Source organism: Apteryx rowi, unplaced genomic scaffold (assembly GCF_003343035.1).
Source record: "Apteryx rowi isolate R43461 unplaced genomic scaffold, aptRow1 scaffold_632, whole genome shotgun sequence".
Lineage (NCBI taxonomy): Eukaryota > Metazoa > Chordata > Aves > Apterygiformes > Apterygidae > Apteryx > Apteryx rowi.
This window is the reverse complement of record NW_020450908.1, coordinates 58489-76612: the sequence shown is the minus strand read 5'-3', so window position 1 is coordinate 76612 and position 18124 is coordinate 58489. Positions and strand designations below refer to the sequence as shown.

Sequence of the window (18124 nt, the reverse complement as noted above, 5' to 3'; positions counted from 1 at the left end):
ATGTGCTCTAGGTGACCCTGCTTGAGCAGGGGGGTTGGGCTAGATGATCTCCAGAGGTCCCTTCCAACCTCAGTGATTCTGTGATTCTGTGATTCCTGACTGAGGCACCTATTTACTAGCTGGTCCTGCTGCATTTTCTCAGGGCTGTCTCCAGGATTTGAATGGGAGAAAACAGGGCCCTCTGGCCCCATCTCCTGGATGGACTTTGGATCTATGTTGTGTTCTTGTCCCCAGTCCTATCTCTGGCCACATTTCCTGGTTGGACCTTGGACTTATGTTGCAGCCTTGTTTCCAGTCCTGTCTCCAGCCCCATCTTCTGCTGCCCCTGATGGGGACTCCCTGGCTGGCTCCTGGACCAGGGGTCACCTTGCCTTGTTTGGGACTGTCAATGGATCCTGTTATCAACACCCTGCTCAAATGCTTTGGGACTGTACCCCGGACAGTGAGGGCCCTGCATGTGCTGTAGTTACCCTTGGCTCCAGGTTTGTCCCTTGCTGCAGAGCAGCCCCACTCTTGCTGATCCCAGCACGAGGCTGGCTGCTAAGGCAGGACAGCATCTCTGCATTCCTGCAATCAGCTGGTTTCTGATGCCTTTTGGGTGCCTGTGGCCAGGTTGTCCAGGACTGAGGTCAAACAATTAAAAAACACCCTTTGTGCAAGGGCTGCAAGTCTCATTCTTGATGGTCATGCAGTGAGAGGTGAGGATGGGGAATTGTGCCCTCCCTAGCACTTCTGTGGAATCGGGAATTGCTGAACAGATTTATCACTGCTCTGCTCAGGGATAGCTCTTACCAAGTGCTGAGGGCACAGGAATCCCTGTCATTTGGCTCTGATTGCCTCTCTTTGAGAGCTGCAGACCAAGCAAGGAGTAGCAAATTTATGCTTCTCTCCCTCTCTGGTTCTTTGTTCTCATGTCTTGTGGGTGGATCCTTGCTGTGCTGCATTGCACAGTCCTTTTGTTTCTCTTTAAAAGTTTTATTGTACTTTTTTATATTGTTCTCTGAGATCTGTTATGCTCTTCATTTTTGTCTCCTGGCAGTGTGCAGTCAGATTTGAAGATTTATTCCATTTGCAGAGAAGAAATGATGAGTTGTGGATTAGCCTCCCCATAGAGCTGTTTAACTCAGCTGAACCCCTCACTCCAGCCCCTAGTACCAGGGGAGGGGAGCAGGGCCCATTTGGGGCTCCTTGAGTCCACCAAATGCAAGTTGTTTGTCCCCAAGAAATACAGCGATGGAGATTTCATGCTGGGAAATTCCGAGGCCAGGTCACCCAGCTGGAAGGCTCTACATCATGACTGTAGCTGCACTGCTTGCCGAGCTCTTGGTGCAGCCTTTGGGGCTCAGTTCCTTGTTTCTTTTTGCTCTCTTCATTAACGTGTGATCTTTGGGAGGTCCAGTCCCCACACAGCAGCAAAGCTAAGTGCAACCCAAACCTGAGGCCCATGAATCATCCCATTATCTTGAAAGCTTGGTGCCTGGACACACTAGGGCCAAGCTCATCCCATTTTGCTCTCTTCCCATATATCAGTGCTGGGGTGCCTGTCCCAAATTCCTGCCAGACAGCCCTGGGCATGCCAGAAACAGTGCCTTCTCCCTCCTCAAGTGTCCATAAGGTCTCTGCCTGGTTCCCCACTGCGAGAGCTGGCTGAGGAGTGTTTGCAGCATTACCATGTCATTTCTACCAGCTATTAAAATAAATATCCCACTAGTTTTTTTAGATTGAGATATTCGTCACATAAATAATAGAGGAATTCTTTTCTGGCCATGGGCAATTAACTTGCAAAGAAAGTATTTCATTATTCAACAAAAACAGTAAAAGAGATTTCTTTTTAAAGAATTTCCGTTTTTCCTTTCTGGCTATTGTTTTTCCTCTTGTGTTTTTTTATTTTTTATTTCTCTTCCACCTTTGGTTGTTTTGATGACACCCCTGTAAATGGCTCCTCCTCTCGTGCCACCTCTCCTTTATGATTAAAAATTGCTTTTAAAAGCCTGATTAGGTCACAGCTTTTGTCCCCCCACCCCCACCCCGGCCCCACATAGGTGCTGTCTGAGCTGCTGCAGTGGATCCAGCCCTGTCTGATGCTGCCTGGGATAGCGTGGGGTTTGGATATCACCTCTTGGGCACAGCGCCCCAGCATGACCTCCAGATGCAGGCCCTATGTCCCATGCTTGGGGCATCGTTGCAGTCCTCTACCTGGTGCTGTTCCTTGGAGGCCTTCCAAAAAGTTATGATGTCCTTCCCATAAGCTGCCTTTCCTTTGGTTTACTCTTTTCTTCCCCACCTGTGTGTCTGGGAGGAGCACCAGGAGCCCCTCCAGCAGAGACTGTGTCTATCTCCCATGGCCCCACAGTGTTCACCTGTTCTGGTGAGCAATGCCTTCTCCATCCCCTCACCTCTCTGTAACCATATGGCAGCTGCTGGCCTCCATCACTTCTTGTTCATTAGGCCTCATTTGGCTTGTACAGGTTAGTTCATCCTCATACTGTTGCTTCATCCTCATACTGTTGCTTCACTAGCTACTCCTTCCCTGCCTTGTCCTTGTATGCTCCTGATTGTACTGTTGGCTTCGGCTGACGGCTCCTGTCCTCCCTGCAGGTGTAACCTGCTCCCTCTCCCCAGTTCCTAGGAAGCCCCAATACAAGCCTGCCTTGTGTGTTAGTCTGCTTAACGCTGTAATTTCATGGGTCCTACATAACTATTAGCCTGAAAAGCATGCTGCAATTAATGGCGGAGGGTTGGTGTAACCTGCAGAGTAGTTATTGTCTTCCTCTATAGCTGCATGGAAGGTGTCTGCAGGGAGAGGGAGGCAAGTCCGCGAGCTGAGAATGGGTTAATTGCCTCCAGAGAAGCTGGGGGCTGAGGGTCCTGCCAAGAGCAAGGCATGTGTCCCAAGGAGGAGGGATGAGCTTGGTTTCTCTGCATTATACAGATGAAGGGCTAAAACTCAGGCAGCCCACACTTGCCCAGGGCACTGAGATGCTGGATCAGGTCCTCAATCCATGTCTCACAAGCAGATTTTGGCCAGTAAATGCGGTGCCCCAACTAGGAGTGATCCAGCATACCCATCCCAGTGGCCCTGTGGATATGGGGGACCTGCAGTGATAGCAGGGCCCAGAAGGAGGGCTGGGGGCTTGGGCTGGGAAAGGCTGGCCAGAGCCAGCATGAGGGAACACATGGTTGCGGGGGTGAGCCAGCGAGTGGAGATACTGGGCCGGTGCTTGGGGGCGTGGGGTTAAAGGAAGCAGGTCCTGTATGTCAAGCTCTCCACTGGTGGCTGACACAACTGAATATCCCTCATGGGCTTGAACTGGCCCAGGGGGTTTCCCCATGGAGCTCTGGGGAGCCCTGTGGCCCATCCCTGCTCTTTGCTTGCTGTTCTCCATCCTCCTCCTTGCACCCTGGTGCCTGGCTGCTGATGGCACCCGGTCCTTTGTCGCTGCTCCATGCTGTGTCAGGGATGCAGGCACTCAGGAGCCCTGCGTGGTCCCAGTGAGCCCTTGAGGCTGAGCCAGGACTGTAGGGCCAGGCAGGCCTGCCTTACAGGGAAGGGCAGCACGTTCAGGAGGGACAGGTTTTCTTGGTGAGCTGGGCAATGCTGGTGGCTGGACCCCCTTGAGAAGAGAGGCATTACTTGCAGTGATGATGGCACCCGTAGCTGCCACATGCACTCTTGGGGCTGGAAGGGGAGCCTAGCTGTCCTTTTGGGAGATGCTCTAGAGCTGGCTGAGCCCTCATGTGGTGGCTCCATGGCTGGGAGGGGAGCCTGGGCACTCGCTCACGACTGACCCATGTGTATTACTTGCAGCTGGCAGGACCACCACCAGCGAGGAGCTGGAGGACATGCTGGAGAGCGGGAACCCAGCCATCTTCTCTTCTGGGGTAGGCACTGCAAGATGGCCCTGGTCCAAGACCAGTGCAGGTGAAGGCTGAGCCAACCCCCCATCCCTGGGCCCTCTTAGGAATATGGCTGGTGGACATGTACCTGCTGTGGTTGCAGCTCGCATAGGGTGAAGCACATCTCATGGAGGAGAAGCATAGCTACTCGGGTCTGGCTGGAGGATCCTATCCCAGCAGGATGCTGTGTCCTGTCTCAGGGGGCAGCTCTGGGCCCAGAAGACTTTGGAGTGGGCAGATGTTGCCACAAACAGCCTGGCTCTGGTGGCTGCAAGGGCTACCCCCACTGCGGTACTGAGGAGGATGATGTCCATATTGCAACCATGCCTTTTTCTCCCCAGCACCCTGCCCTGACCAGGTCCCTTTATTGCCTGGAGGATGGAGGGGTGTGCAGCCCATGTCCAGCCTGCCACGCACCTCTCCACTCCCTTGCCAGCCTCAGAGCCATTAGCGCTGCTCCATCGGGCCTCGCCATGGCCCTCATGCCAGTGGGGAGCCAGACCCAGGAGGCCAGACCCCAGAGAGCTGCTGGTGCCTTGCTCCTGCTGAACTCCCTAGCCCCAGCATCATGGCTGGATACTAGGAGCAGCTTAGCTCTACTTAGCACCATCCATTCCCTTCTCCTGGCTCTGCTAGAGGGCAGGATGGGGCCCATTCGCCTCCCACTCAGTGGGATCCTGCTGTGGGGTTTGGGGAGATGCCTAGAGATCCTGTGTCCCCACCGTGGAGCCCCCAGCTGAGCCCAGGGAGATCAACTCTCCCAGAGCCAGACCTTCCCTTGTCCCTCCAGCCCCAAGCAGATGTCGGGCAGCTGTCTTGTAGTACTCCGTTCTCGCTGTTGCTCCCCATCACGCACACATCTCAGCTATGGGTTTGGCCTCTCATTTGTCACATCTGTCATTCCTGGCTCAGGGTGTGCAGTGCTGTGGCCAAAGGATCTGAAGCCCAGTGTCTGGCCCCGAGCACGCACTCTGCTGCATTTAAGCCCTGCTCTTTCCCTTCTTGGTGCCCCTCTTCCCAGAGGTGAGGGCTAATGTCTTGGGCCTCCAGGCAGGCCTGAACATTATGCTTACTGGCCATGTCTTCTTGTAGATTATTATGGATTCGAACATCACCAAGCAGGCACTGAACGAGATTGAGACACGGCACAGTGAGATCATCAAACTGGAGAACAGCATCCGAGAGCTGCATGACATGTTTATGGACATGGCCATGCTGGTGGAGAGCCAGGTAGGGAGACGTTGGAGACCACAGGAATGCTGGGAAGAACAAACTGGGGCAGATAACCCAGGGAGGGGGCTGCTAGGGGCTGTCCCAGTCCTGTGGAAGCACCCATCTCTGGTCCTGTTTCCTGCCTGGGCAGGAGCTGAGGGGAAGGACTGTATTTGGCCGTGTGGGCCTATGCTGCTGCCACCGGGGCCGAACTCAGCGTTCCTGCAGCTGGCAGGCTGGCTGCCCACCTGCCCTGCACTCCATAGCGGGCTTCTGCATGCTCTGGGGTGAGAGGCTCGGAGATGGACTCTGGAGGAAGGTAGAGGGTGGCTGGCACCCAGGCAGGGGAAGTCTCCGTCTTCCCTCGAGTCACAACCAGCGTTGGGAAGCTCTGTGTGGGCAAGTGTGCAAGCACTCCTACTGGGAGAGCTCCTAGAGCACCAGGTGCCGCCAGGGCTTCAGCGAACCCTGCCAGCCTGCCCCAGAAATTATGCTGCTGTGCAGCAGGGCCTGGCCCCTCCGCCAGGCAAATGCTCCTGTGTCCCTGCTCACCCCCATTCTTGCCCACCATGCTGCCACGGCCCGAGGAGACTGTCACCATCAGGTAATGCACTGCCTGGCCTTTGCCAGTGCCTGCATGCTCCGCTCTGCATGGCTGTGCCCTGCATGCATGTGGCTCTCGTGTGGCTCTGGGGCTGTCCTGTGGGCAAATGGGCAAGAGTGGCTGTGGCATGGACGCATTATTGCCCTGATCTGCTGGACTCTGCGTCCTACCATGCCTGCCCACAACCAGCTGGCAAACCCAGTTCTGTGTATCATCTGAGCTTTTTCTTGATGTCTGGAGGGCTTCAGGGCTGTGAGCTCCTGTGGCAGGCTGGAGCAGATGGCCCCGGGGTTGAAGGACTTTGGCAGTACTGTCCCACTCCTCTCTGCCCCCAAGAGAAGGGTCTTTGCCTCTCCTGTCCCCTCTGGCTGGCCCCATTGTGTGTGGGTGTCAGTCCATGCATGCTGTGCCACCAGTGCACTGGGCCACCTGCACCCTGCTTAGAGACCTCTGGCCCTGTGTCCTGTCCTTGCAGCACTGTTGCTTCAGAATCCTCATATCTCTCTGCTGGCAGGACTGTCTCCATCCTCGAGAGCCCTGCCTGTCACAGCCTGTCACATGGTCACATTCTGGCCCTAGGAACAGGAGGAAGCCTTGGCCTGCTCACTACTCGTGCAGGTGGCCCCAACGTCTCTCACACCCTTCACCTGACCCCATGTAGGGTGCCAAGCCTGCTGGGGACTGCCGAGAGTGACGTGCCTAGGAGCAGGTGTGAGGGATATGCACTCATGACACTGTGGCTCCCTGCCTGGCCTGGGGTGCTGTAGCACAGGGGATGCAGGGCGTGCCTCATTGGGATTGCCCTGGGGAGGACTCCAGTGAACCCTCCCGGTTCTGTACAGTGCTGTGGGCCTTGCATCTGCAGCATGTCGCAGTGGCCAAGGCTATGGCCCATGGTCAGGCAGTGTGGCATGCTGCTCTGGCTCAGCTGCAGCGGGGAAGAAGGGCCACCAGCCCTCATGTGCCTTTCATGGGAGGAGAAACTGAGGTATGAAGCTAAGTGAGAGGCCTGATGGACTTTGGTGTCCCTGATGAAAGTGAGGGTTCTAAGCACCCTGCCCCACTCTAACCACGAGACAGTGCCACTGCCTTGCATTGCTCTACAGGGTGGCGGGGTCTCCAAGCTCCTGGCACAGAGAAGGCAGGAAGCAGAGAGAGGGCCAGACTGGGAGCAGAGCCAGAGGGTGTGGGTGGGCAGGGGAATCAGCAGCTTTAGGCAAGATATCCAGGCGCTGGCACATCAGTGTGCATGAGACAGGGGCAGCAGGGAGCCTGGTGAGGATCAGGAGGGTTATGCCAAAGCCTCCCTGGGCTTGCAAAGCTCATCCTCTGTGGTGCTCTCCAGCAGGAGGTTAAGAATGGAGCATTGCAGAGCCACTGGCGGGGGAGAGCCAGGCTGCCTGACCATGACGCCTGGCTCCACAGCCCAGCTTCCCTCTGTGCCGTACAAGGCAGCAGGCTCTGGGCCCTGTGCTGGGGGAGGCAGTGGCACTTTGCTCCTCTTGTGTCCACTGCAGCCAGCACCAGTGGGGTCTATCTATCTCAGCCTCAGCTTCCTCTGGTGCTTGTCACTGCTTTTTGGTTGTGCTGTTGGAACTGAGCTCCAGTGTCTACTCCCAGCCCTGCAGCCTGGGGGGGTGCTGCCCCCAGCTGGCTGTTCCCTCCCTACCTTGCCCCTGTTTGCTCCTGTAATTGAAATGAACCATCAGACTCTGGCTCCAGCTGCTGTAGGACCCAGAGGCTTCCCTACAGCACCAGCAAGGAGAAAGGCTGAAGGGGATGGATGGGCTCAGGGAAGCACACTGCAGACAGCATCCCAGTCCACATGTACAGCCCTGGGAAGCTGGAGCAGGAATTGCTCTGGGACCTGAAAGGCCAGTGGATACTGCCCTGCCAGCATCCTCCAAACAGTCCTAGACAGCCCAGCAGCATGGGGTGCAGGAACTCAAGCAGAGAGGGCCTCTGCTCCCTGTGGGGTGGTTGTGTGGGTCAGACTGTTTGTCCCTGCATGTTTGTGGCCTTGTGAGCATCCCATGTGTCTCTGGTGTTGTCATCCTTGCTCTCCTTGCTGTCCCTTCTGCTTCTTCAGTGTGTGGTGTCAATGCAAGTCCTCTTGCGGCCTTGATGCTCTCCTGAGACATAAGACAGGGTGGCCACCGGGCTAGGGACAGGCTGGGGAACCCACCTTGACACCCCTGCCCCTTGCCTGTCTTCCTGCTGGGACATGCACAGGTTTCCCAGCCCTCCGAGTGCCTAGCCTGGCCTACTCCATGGCACAGAGCCTGTGGTCCAGACAGCCACCTGCAGAGCACCCCAGGGGCACCTGCTGCCTGTGGCAGGGCAAGCTGATGCTCCTTCTCTCTCCTGTGCTAGGTCTGCTGGGCAGGGTGACAGCCGCACAGTGCCAAGAAGCAGGGCAGCACAGGAGCAGCTGGGAACAGAGAAGCTCACACCTGCGTGCATGGGCGCACGGGTGCTGTTCCTGCTCTGTAGGGTGAGATGATCGACCGCATTGAGTACAATGTGGAGCACTCGGTGGACTACGTGGAGCGGGCCGTGTCTGACACTAAAAAAGCGGTGAAGTACCAGAGCAAAGCCAGACGGGTGAGTTGTAGTATTGGCTGGTTCCCATCTCTCTCTGCCCTGCAGTGCTGACACCCCCATCCCCAGGATGGGTCCTTTTCCTGGGACCCCTGGCCTGCCCAACTGGACTGCATGTGGGCTCTGGCTGTCCCTAGGCAGGGAGGAGCAGGGCAGCACAGCACAGCCCCATGGGCACTTGGGCACTGCTTTATCCCATGCTGCTGGGATTAGTGTGGGTCCCACTGGTGGCATCATCTGCAACAGAGCTCCCCTGGCAGGGGCTGCCTGAGCTCTGGCAGACAAACCTGAGGTAGGGGTACTTGGCTGGGGGAAAGAAAAGGGTGGAGATGGTAGAGAAAGACCTGGTTCAGCCCTGACCTTGACTTTGGTGTCTGCTGCCTGGCCCTGTGAATGGCCCCATGTCTGGTGGGTGACTGCTGCCTTCAACTGGTCCCAAACCTGGCACTGGCCAGGTGGCACAGCCAGGCCATCCCCATGGACCCTCCACAGGAGCCTGGCTCCTCTGGGGACCCAGCAAAGGGACCAACTCTGCCAGCCCAGTTCTGGAGAGGTAGCCAGGGTACCCAGCACTGCCATGGGTCCCACCAGAGCCCCTCTGGCTCTCAGTGCTGGTCAGAGCCTGCTACAGGCATGGGGGAGGCAGGGCAGAGAACAGCCTACAGCCTTTGAGGTGTAGGGGCCACATCAGTCCCTGGCATTCATCATTACCCCTCCCTTCTCTCCCTGCTGGTGCTGGGATACCTGAGCAGAAGAAGATCATGATCATTATCTGCTGCGTGATCCTGGGTATCGTCATCGCCTCCACCTTTGGCGGCATTTTCGGCTAGACTCTCTCCACGGGACTGTTTGTGTGCGATGGACGGAGCCGTGCGTGCCACAGGGCCGCAGCCGAGCCGGAGCTGAACCACACAGCCCCGGAGCCTCCCAGCAGCATTTCAGTTTCTAATGCATGGTTGTTTGTGACGCTGTGTGTGCGGTGCGGTGCGTCTGTGTGGAGGGAGCGCCAGCCCCGGGGCACAGGTGGGGTGCAGGGGCCTGTGATGGGCGCAAGGGGGACCATGGGGGCAACCCGAGCTCACATCACTGCTCCAGCCTGGGTGGCTGGCTGGGACCAGGGTGGGGACAGCTGCTCTTGGGCTCTGCTGCTCCTCCTGTGCTGGGCAGCCTGACTACGTCAGCCACAGCCGAGGGCAGGAAGGGACTAGCAAAGGGCGTTAGGGAGTCCTTGGGAGCGTAGTGCCCAGCCAACCTTCCCCTGGCTTTGCTATGACTCCAGGTAGAGCCCTCATGCCTGTCAGCCTCGTGTGTGTGAAAGCCACCGTACTTGGGCTGCTTCTCCCACAGGGCACTTCCCCATGCGTGCGTTCTGCCAGGCCCTGCCTGCCCTGCTCCCTCCTGCCACTGCCATCCCCACAGCTGTGCCCAGCTGCAGGTCCCTGCTCTGCAGCCACGGCAGGAGCCAGTGATGGGGCTGCCCCCTTCCTAGGCAAGCCCTTACCCTGGTGTGGATGCCTGGGGCTGGATGTGCTGCTGCTGGCTGGGGGGGAGCAAGGCCACAGTGCTGCAGGGGTGGAGGGGCCCACTCCTGCCCAGGGGCCTTGTCCCAGCCCTAGCTGATGTGGGGGAATGAGGTGCTGCTGCTTGGGGCTGTCGCTATTGTTCAGGGATGGGGCACATGGGGACCTGTGCTGCACTCCTGGTAGGGCCTGAAGGCATGGATAGTACAATGACAGCAGCATGTGCCAGGTGCTTGCCCTGCTCCCAAAATCCCTTGCCACTTTATTCTCAGCCCCAGCAGGCAGTAGCCTCCCTCCCTCTACTCCCTGGCCTGGGGCTGTCAGTGTTTGGGGCTGGCTCTGACACCCACAGACCCATGTGGTGTTTGGGCTTTTTTGACCAGGGCTTTTCCCAGCCTAGTTCCCCCATGCAGGCACCCATTAGCTGGGGCTTGGAGACAGGAGCACCTTCTCTTGTCCCAAGGATTAGCCCTTGTTGTGTCCTCCCCCCCACCATCTAGGAGGAGCAGCCCTCACCCCCCCCTCTTCCCACATCCTAGTTCCTGAGCAGGGCAGTGCCCAGCTACTCCCTCCATCTCTTTGCCACCTCCTGGCATCTGGCCTGCCCTTGCCACTTCCCCTGGCACTGTGCCCTGCTGCCTGCTCTTCCCCCCCCCCCCCAAAGTGGGCTCAGTGAGGCACCCACACCCGGCTGCTGTGGGTGCCTTCCACTGTGCCTGCTTTGCTCAGCCAGGATGTGCTGACTACTTGGATACAGCCACTGTGGGGTGGCCTGAGCCTGTGGGCAGCTTGGAGGGGCCCTGAACTGCCTCCATGCCCTTGTCTAGGGCCAGCACAGGGCTCTGCCCTTGTATTCCTAGGGCAACTCCAGTTCTCCAGCTGGCGTGCCCATGTATGTGCCAAAGTACCACAGAGAGGCCCCCGCAGCTTGGGTGAGATGGGCACAGTGCTATCCTGTAGCACAGCATTTGGCCTTGCAGCCGCCTGGCTTGGCTAGAGCACCTGGGGGCTGCAGGGGAATGCCCATGGATGTTGGGTGAGCAGCACAGGCCTGTGGCAAGGACATGGCACTAGCTACCCCGGGGGGGGGAGGGGGGCATGGGAGGGCAGTCCACCTCTCAGCAACCGCAGCTCTTCATGCCCCTGTTACCAAAGGCCCCACAACACAGCCCACAGGGGCATTTGGCCACTGTTGCAGAGCATCTCTGGCTTGGCCTCTGCCTGTCCCCCTGCCCAACCCGAGCCACCAGCAGCTGTGGCCACTAGAGGGCCCAAGACCGGCGCCCCCTTCTGTCACAGTCCTGTGATTTGAGCTACAGCACTGCACCCCTGTGCACGCAAAAGGGCTTGGGGCGCTGGGAATACTGCAAGCAGGGACAGGCAACCTCAGGCATCCCCATTCTGGGTAGAGATCAGGCATTGGCATGGCCATTGCTCTGTGGGGATGTCTGGCTGTGGGCAACAGACCTGGTGGCCATGTCTGCGGGCCCATGGTACCTGCCCTCGTGCAGCTCCCTGCCACTGCAGTCTGCCTGCTGCACCGCTGAGCCAGCGAGAGTGCTGGGCCCCCTCCTCTGGGAAGCAATAACACTGCTGGCAGCCCCGTTCCTGGGCATGCAGGCAGGAAAAGCCTATATCTCAGGCTCTCATCCTGCAGTGATGCCCACTGCTAGCATGAGGGGGGGACCCTGTATTTTTTTCCTTTTTCTTTCTCCCTTTCCTTTCCCTTCCCAAGCAGCAGCTTTTGTGGCACATGCTCACATGACATCAGGGCTGTGGCCCACCCCATTCAAGGCACAAGGCCAAGAGCAGCAATGGGAGGCCGGGGGGGGGGGGGGTCTGGCACTTGCTCCTTCCTTCTGCATACCATCACCTCCAGCAGCCAGCCAGTGACCAGGGACCAAGCTGGGCCACAGTCCTGAATTCTGCCAACAGCACTTTGCTGGGATCTCATGTGTGGTATGGCTGCAGGCTCTGACAGAAGGGAGGTAGATGAGCATGCTGCCATCACTGCCCCTGTAGGCCAGCTCACACTGTCCTTGCTGTGAGGGGAGGGTGTTTTGGTGCAATAATTACCCCTGCACTACGGGAAGCCCCGTTCAGTTCCTTTTTACCTGCCTGTTGCATGTACAGACTGAATCACCAACAATGTGGTTGTGCTTTGGAGAAACATTTCACTTTTTCTTTCCAGACCTCCCTCCCTGCCTCAAACAACTTGTCCTTTGGGTTACAACACCTCTGTTCCAAGTGCCACCCGCCCTCCCTGCACCGGGAGCGTGTCTTGATGTCCAGTATTCCATGAGCAGTGTAGGGTACGCAGAGCTTGCACTTGAACTGGGGATTTTTTTTGTTTTTTGTAATTAATGTACTTGAAGGCTTTCCAAGCCCCCCCCCCCCCCCCCCCCCCCAGAGTTGTACCGTTGCTGTACTGTGAGCTAAGTGTCCTTGTTTTCTATGTGGATCTTGACCCTGGCTTGCTCTGTCTCACTGGGCTGGATGACACTGTATGTTGCCTCTTTTCTCCTTCACCCTCTCTCTCTCCCTGCTAGCCTCCCCCTTCTTCTCCCAAAGCTTTGGGTGCAAAACCGCTTCCCATTTTGTGGAATTTTTATGTAGAATAAACATTTGTAACTGTAAAACTCTGGCTAGTACTTCTCTGTTTCAACCAAAGGGAGGAGGGGATGGGTATCAGGCATGGGGTGTGGAGAACCTTAGCACCAGCAGGGCACCAGGGCATCCATGGTGGGCCTGAAGTGAGGTGCAAGTAGGAACAACAGCCCCAGGAAAGCTCAGGTAACATTTCCCCCCTTCAACCTGGAAGAGGTGTGCCAGGCCCTCAAGAGACACAAACCTTCATACTGCCTGGCTATCTGCCTGCTGGTGGGGGAAAAGCTGGTAGTGAAGCAGGTGCTGTTTTTCCACCTTCACCTCCCCCTTCCTGCACAGAGGCCAGGACACAGGAGAATAGCAACAACCATACAGCATCAACTGTTTAGTGAAGAGGCTGGGTACAATGTCCTGGCTCACCTGGAGCTCCAGAGGGCTTGCTGCCATCTCAAGAAGGTAAGCAATGGCCTGGCACAAAGTGGCCAAAGCACTCCGCCTTCCCTGGGAAAAAAGGCCTAGAGGCTTAGCAACTGAAGGATAGGTAGCACCTGCCAGCCTTCACCTGCAAAAGCTGCAATGACCTGTCCTGGCTGGTCTTGGGTCCAGGGGTGCTAATCTGCATCATCCACAAGAAGCTCACCATGGGAGCCAACACACCACTTTCTGCTCCAGCAGCATCCATAATGATTCAGAACTGAGGGCGGCGCTTTCGACCAGTGTATTTTGTGTCTGCTCGCACCTCCCTGTGAAGAAAAGTGCAGAGCAACTGAGTGCGATCCACAGCTCATTCTGGGAGGGGAAGAGAACCTGGCTGATAGCAGAGGAGATTGAATGGGTGACAGTGGGTCAGACTAGCACAGCCAGCCACAACTTCAGCTGAGGCAGGACCTGGCTGAACTTACTTGCCCTGCCGTCGTCTGCGCTCCTTCTTCTCAAGGATCCAGTCCCGGCTTTTCTTTACAGATTTGCCCTTGACGTTTCGGAACCGTGTCCTACAGAGACAACAAATAGGAGCTGAGCAGGGACTGAGGTGGGGGGAAACACGCTCTTTTGCAGCCTGGAGGATTCCCACCCAGAACTAATCATGTCCTCTGCTCCATAGGAATAGTGACAGCTCACAACCCATTCCTCCAGGGGATGGGAAGAAGCAGCTGGAGCAGGTGGCCAACAAACAGCCCAGCTCCAGATACACTGGCGGACAGCAGCAGTGCAGGTACCAAACTGCCACCAGCCCCAGCTCTGAGCAAGGGGCACCTGTCCTCCACAGGTTGCAGCATGCTGGACTCTGGGATCTCTGGGGAACATGGGCTCAGCACAGCCGCCTTTCCCTTGTCTGTTCTAGTCTGAACAAGCAGATGAAGCCTCTAGCTTCTGAACAAGTTGCCAGTTCTGTCCTTCCTGTCCAAGACCAGGTACTCCCAGGACCAGTTGAGCAGAGCAGTGTAAGAGGCAGGAAAACATGGCAGCCACCAACTCCTGGCAGCCACGACGACTTTCCTCTAGCTTTTGTTCTGTCTCTCCCACTGGCTGCAAGGGGAGCGCTTCCCTGCACCACTACCATGGGAGGAGACTTGGCCAGCAAGAGAAAAAATCCCAGGCCACAGCTACACACAGTCTGACAGTGAAGAATTTGACAGCAGAAGGAAGGGAACACCAGGCTTCAGGCACACCAGCCTGCTTCCCTGACAAAAAAGCAATGGTTGGCATAACCAGCACTGTAGACATTCCCTATACCATCACCACATGCCTAGGCTCCAGCACTGAGCTGGTGAGCTAAGTGCTGGACAGAAAGTGCACCTCAAACAATGCTCAGCTGCAGTTTCAGTAGGAGCACCATGATTCAGTCACACAACACCAAGGCTGAGCCCTCCAAACAAATCAGACAGACCATGTGTTCTCTGCTTGTGTCTGGGACCCTTCGATGCCATAAAGCACTGCCCATCTGGGCTGCTGAGGATCCTCCTAGGCCCCCATTTCCTTCCCTCCAGCCATTTCACAGTGGCAGTACCCTGGTCCTCACTCAGCAAAACCCAGTCCCTATGCAGCCCCCACACTTCTTCCTTGGGGAGAGGATGTACAGCTCTGCCCCACACGATACCTTTCATTTGTGAACTTTGCCTGGTGTATCTCTTCATCAGCACACTCAGTACCAAGGCCCTAAAAAGCAAAACCAACAAGTTTCTCATCCAGAGCAGACAGAGCTAATGGTCACTGGCATGTAAACAGAGGGGAATCCAGGGCTCTGCAAGAGGAGGGACTGGGGCAGGAGCAAACAGATCTTCCAGCAATTGTCACAAGGGAACCAGACCTTGGGGAGGGCAGGGGCTGGTAAGATCAACAGCAAGCACATGAATAAAGTCATATTTGCAGTGTCTGGCTCCCACTCCGTGACTTCCCTTTACCCACAGCTCCTCCGTATCGCTCAGCAGCCAGGAAGGATCCTTAGGGGAGAGGGGATGCATCTCCAATGCCTGACAGAGCTCCTCACCTTTGGTAATGTGCTGGATGCCCCAACAAAGAGACAGAGGAAGAACCTGAAAGAGTAAGAATAAGAGCAGTATGAAGCCAGGATTTAGCATGTGATTCCAAGTCCCCAAACAAAACTAGATCATTTGTAACAGAGTAAGATCTAAGCTGTCACCTCTGCCCAGGACAGGATCATAGAAGAGAGAAAAACAGCTTGGAAAAAAATCACTGCCAGAGCCAGGCTCACCCCCGCCACACACACCCCATACAAAACAGAACAGGACTCACTTCTTGGCTTTGGCGCTGTTAGGGTAATCTACCACCATTCCCCCAGTAAAGCCAGCCCTCATGGCTTGGGCTGTGATGAGCTCCAGCTAGAACAGAAGCGTGTGCAGAAGTTATTGAGCAGTCATCCAGCAGTGATGCACAAGAAACCCCTGGGCTCAGCCCCAACTAACAGTACACCCTACAGATGGGTTGTCCTGCTGCTGTAACAACCCCTACACCAAACTCCCAGCTCTGCAGAATCATCCAGACACCAGTCTGCAGCATTTATTTTGTCTCTCCCTGCTGCTCAGTCTAGCTTGGTCTAACTGAAACAGCACAATCTCTAGGAGGGTGATGCTGGGCTGGATTATCCAGCCCTAGGGACTTATGGTGCAGCATACATCACTAGAGCCCAGCTTTCAACCCCAGTCATACAAGGGAAAGTTCAGCACAGCAAATTCAGATTATGTCCTGCCAATTCATTTGATTTTAAGGCTTAGCACAAGACAGTCTGTGAGGCAATGGGAATTGTGTGGGACATTCTCCTTATGGGTCTTTTTTGGCTCCTGCAGAACTTTACTGTCAGCAGGAAGGAATGAGACATACACCAAGTTTTGGGGAAAAACGTCATATTTAAAGCCTCAAACAGCAAATAGCTCCTCTGCCTGGCTCTGCCCACCCCTCCTCCCCAACAGCTGACATCCTATACCTGTTCTGAGTTCTCAGGGTACAGCTGCAGGACAGCTCGGGATCCTCGGGCCTACAGGAAAGAGAGAAAGTCACAAACCTGTCTCAATACAGGCTTCCCCACAAGGGATCCAATTCCCAGCCCAGATACAATCATCCACCTCACCCAAAGCCTCCTGGACCCAAAGGCCCAGACTACAGAGCCAGCTTCTTGCTAGCACAGCAAGGCACAAGGCTAACAGTGCTGAGGCAGGGAGCAGGGATTAGGGAAATGTGGGACACCATGCAGGCAGGAAAGGAGGTGGGAAGCAGATACTCCTGTCAGTCCTAGATTTCAGTAACTTGTACTTGCAAAGTGTCTTGCTAAAATGCGCTAGTGAGGATGTAAAAGTAGCTCGATGCCCGGCTGAGACAGCACAGCACTTACCAAGGCAGTATAAAGAGTTGAAAAGAATCGATAAAGGCGTTTTGGAGGACTGTGCGACTTCTTATCAGCATTACAAAGCCACTGCACTGCAGAAATACTAAGAGAAAACACAAGACCTCCAGGACACTGAGCCATCAATTCTTTAGCAAAGCCTGTCACCTCCCTTCAAACTTTCAGCATCGAGCATTTGCTGGGCCTGGAGGGAACTATTTCATTTTCTCCATATAGCTTTGCCTTCTGTTTTGCAGTAAAGGTGCTACATAAATCCCTCTGGAGACTCACTGAGTCACGCCAAAACCCAACAAAGCACAGCAGTGATTCAAGCCCAACAGAAACACCAAGCATCTCTTCTAGGTCAGATGCTCAAATAATTGAAGTGCTTGGCTGCGGCCCTGATTCACACAAACAGCTCATGCAGGTTTTGCCAGTGAGGAATCCTGAAGAGAGCATTCAATTAGGTAACAGAAGGTCTCTACTCCATCCCATCACTTTTATGAGGCATATGAGGCATTTTCTCTAAACAGAAAAGTGTTTATTTTTCCTCCATCTAGCCCCTCATCCCAAAACCAACCATCAAAACTTTGGTCCAGCGACTGACCTCATAGCTGAGCATGGTATACATATACTTTATGTTTTTCTCCTAGCACCAGGTCTCAAACCTCCTGACATGATCTCCTATTTTATTTATATCAGTAGTCTTTTTTTGCGATGGTGGGCTAGGAAAGCTAAGCCCCACTTGGGGAACAGCTGTTGGAAGCAGCTTCTGCAATCCAGAATCTCAGCAGCTTGTCCCAGAGAGCCGGAGTCAAGTCACACAGAACAAGAAGAGCAGCTGATAAGGACACATACTCTGGTATGCACGATATGCAGATTTCGTATACTGTGCAAAATATGTAGCTACACAAAGTATCAAAAGAGCTCAGTTATGTGCACAAACTCACCTGATGCAGCCATCAAACATGCCTGGCCTGAAGGGAATGCCATGCCCCACATCTGCAAGTAGAAGATCTCCTTCTACCTCCCTTTCCACAGCCACATCTGTACAAAACAAAGGACAATTCAGAGTACCCACACAGACCTTCACAGATCACCTCTGGTGGCAGAGGGGGCCGTGGGGGAAGAGGGTCTACCTACCCAGCATGGCAGAGCTGATGTCCATGCCAATCCAGTAGTGCCCCTCTTCGGAAATGTAATCACCACTCAGCCCAGAGCCACAGCTAAAGGGAGAAAGGGGTAACAACACAGACAGAACCAGCCCCATCCAAGGGCAATCCCCATCACTCACATAGTGGCAGCAACCTGCCCCTCTTCCCCAGGCCACAATGGAGAAAAAACAGGATCATGGGACCAGGATGCCCTTCATATCCAGGCACATGCCCCTGCCACAGTGCCCACTGAAGGCCAAGGCAGGATGCTGCATATGCCCGACTGCGTAACTGGGGACCTCATGGTGGCAGGGTCTCCCCCCTCACCCCACGTCCAGCAGGAGGCACGGCCGGTCCTCGGGCAGCCCCAGCAGCTCCACGGCCCGCTCCGACATCTGCGACTGAATCTCCACCACACGGGAGCTGCAAGAAGCGGCAGGGAGGAGAGATATTACCGGGCGGGTTACGGGGCCAGGCGAGCCCGCGCCACGGCCCAAGGTCCCGGCCGGCCGGGGCCAGGCAGCCGCGGAGCCGCCAGGCCCCGCGCGTCCCGCAAGCGCCTTACTTCTGCGTGTACTTCCGGGCCTCAGCCTCGTCGTAGAACTGCAGGAGACAAGAGAGTCAGTGAGGCTGAAGCGCGCCCGCGCCCGCGCCTCCGCCCGCGCCCGCGCCGCCTCACCAGCTCGGGCGG

At 55.9% G+C, this 18124-nt stretch overlaps 2 protein-coding genes and 1 non-coding gene across 6 annotated transcripts in view; 1 reads left to right on the top strand and 2 right to left on the bottom strand.

Moving 5' to 3' along the window:
* Positions 1–11666, top strand: part of STX1A (syntaxin 1A) — a 126706-nt gene extending 115040 nt beyond the window's left edge. For all 3 annotated transcript variants that reach the window (XM_026084251.1, XM_026084250.1, XM_026084252.1), the window contains 4 exons: positions 3809–3882; positions 4990–5127; positions 8087–8317; positions 9067–11666. In XM_026084251.1, the coding sequence (XP_025940036.1) occupies positions 3809–3882; positions 4990–5127; positions 8087–8104 (230 nt within the window). In that variant the 3' untranslated portion in view covers positions 8105–8317; positions 9067–11666. The remainder of the gene's footprint in view (positions 1–3808; positions 3883–4989; positions 5128–8086; positions 8318–9066) is intronic.
* A 1133-nt stretch (positions 11667–12799) lies between these two features.
* Positions 12800–18118, bottom strand: BUD23 (BUD23, rRNA methyltransferase and ribosome maturation factor). 2 transcript variants are annotated; one of them, XM_026084249.1, is made up of 13 exons: positions 18113–18118; positions 17999–18036; positions 17761–17856; positions 17423–17505; positions 17230–17326; positions 16289–16385; positions 15884–15934; positions 15196–15281; positions 14930–14975; positions 14540–14598; positions 13344–13433; positions 13082–13184; positions 12800–12942 (listed from the first exon to the last, which is right to left on the bottom strand). In XM_026084249.1, exons 3-12 carry the CDS (start codon positions 17826–17828, stop codon positions 13130–13132), a joined length of 732 nt encoding a protein of 243 aa, XP_025940034.1. In that variant the 5' UTR covers positions 17829–17856; positions 17999–18036; positions 18113–18118; the 3' UTR covers positions 12800–12942; positions 13082–13129. The 2 variants fall into 2 exon arrangements, with proteins under 2 accessions (XP_025940034.1, XP_025940033.1); XM_026084248.1 differs by having other exon boundaries at positions 12800–13184.
* Positions 13880–14012, bottom strand: LOC112974877. Its single transcript, XR_003256400.1, has one exon.
* Positions 18119–18124: the final 6 nt, after the last annotated feature.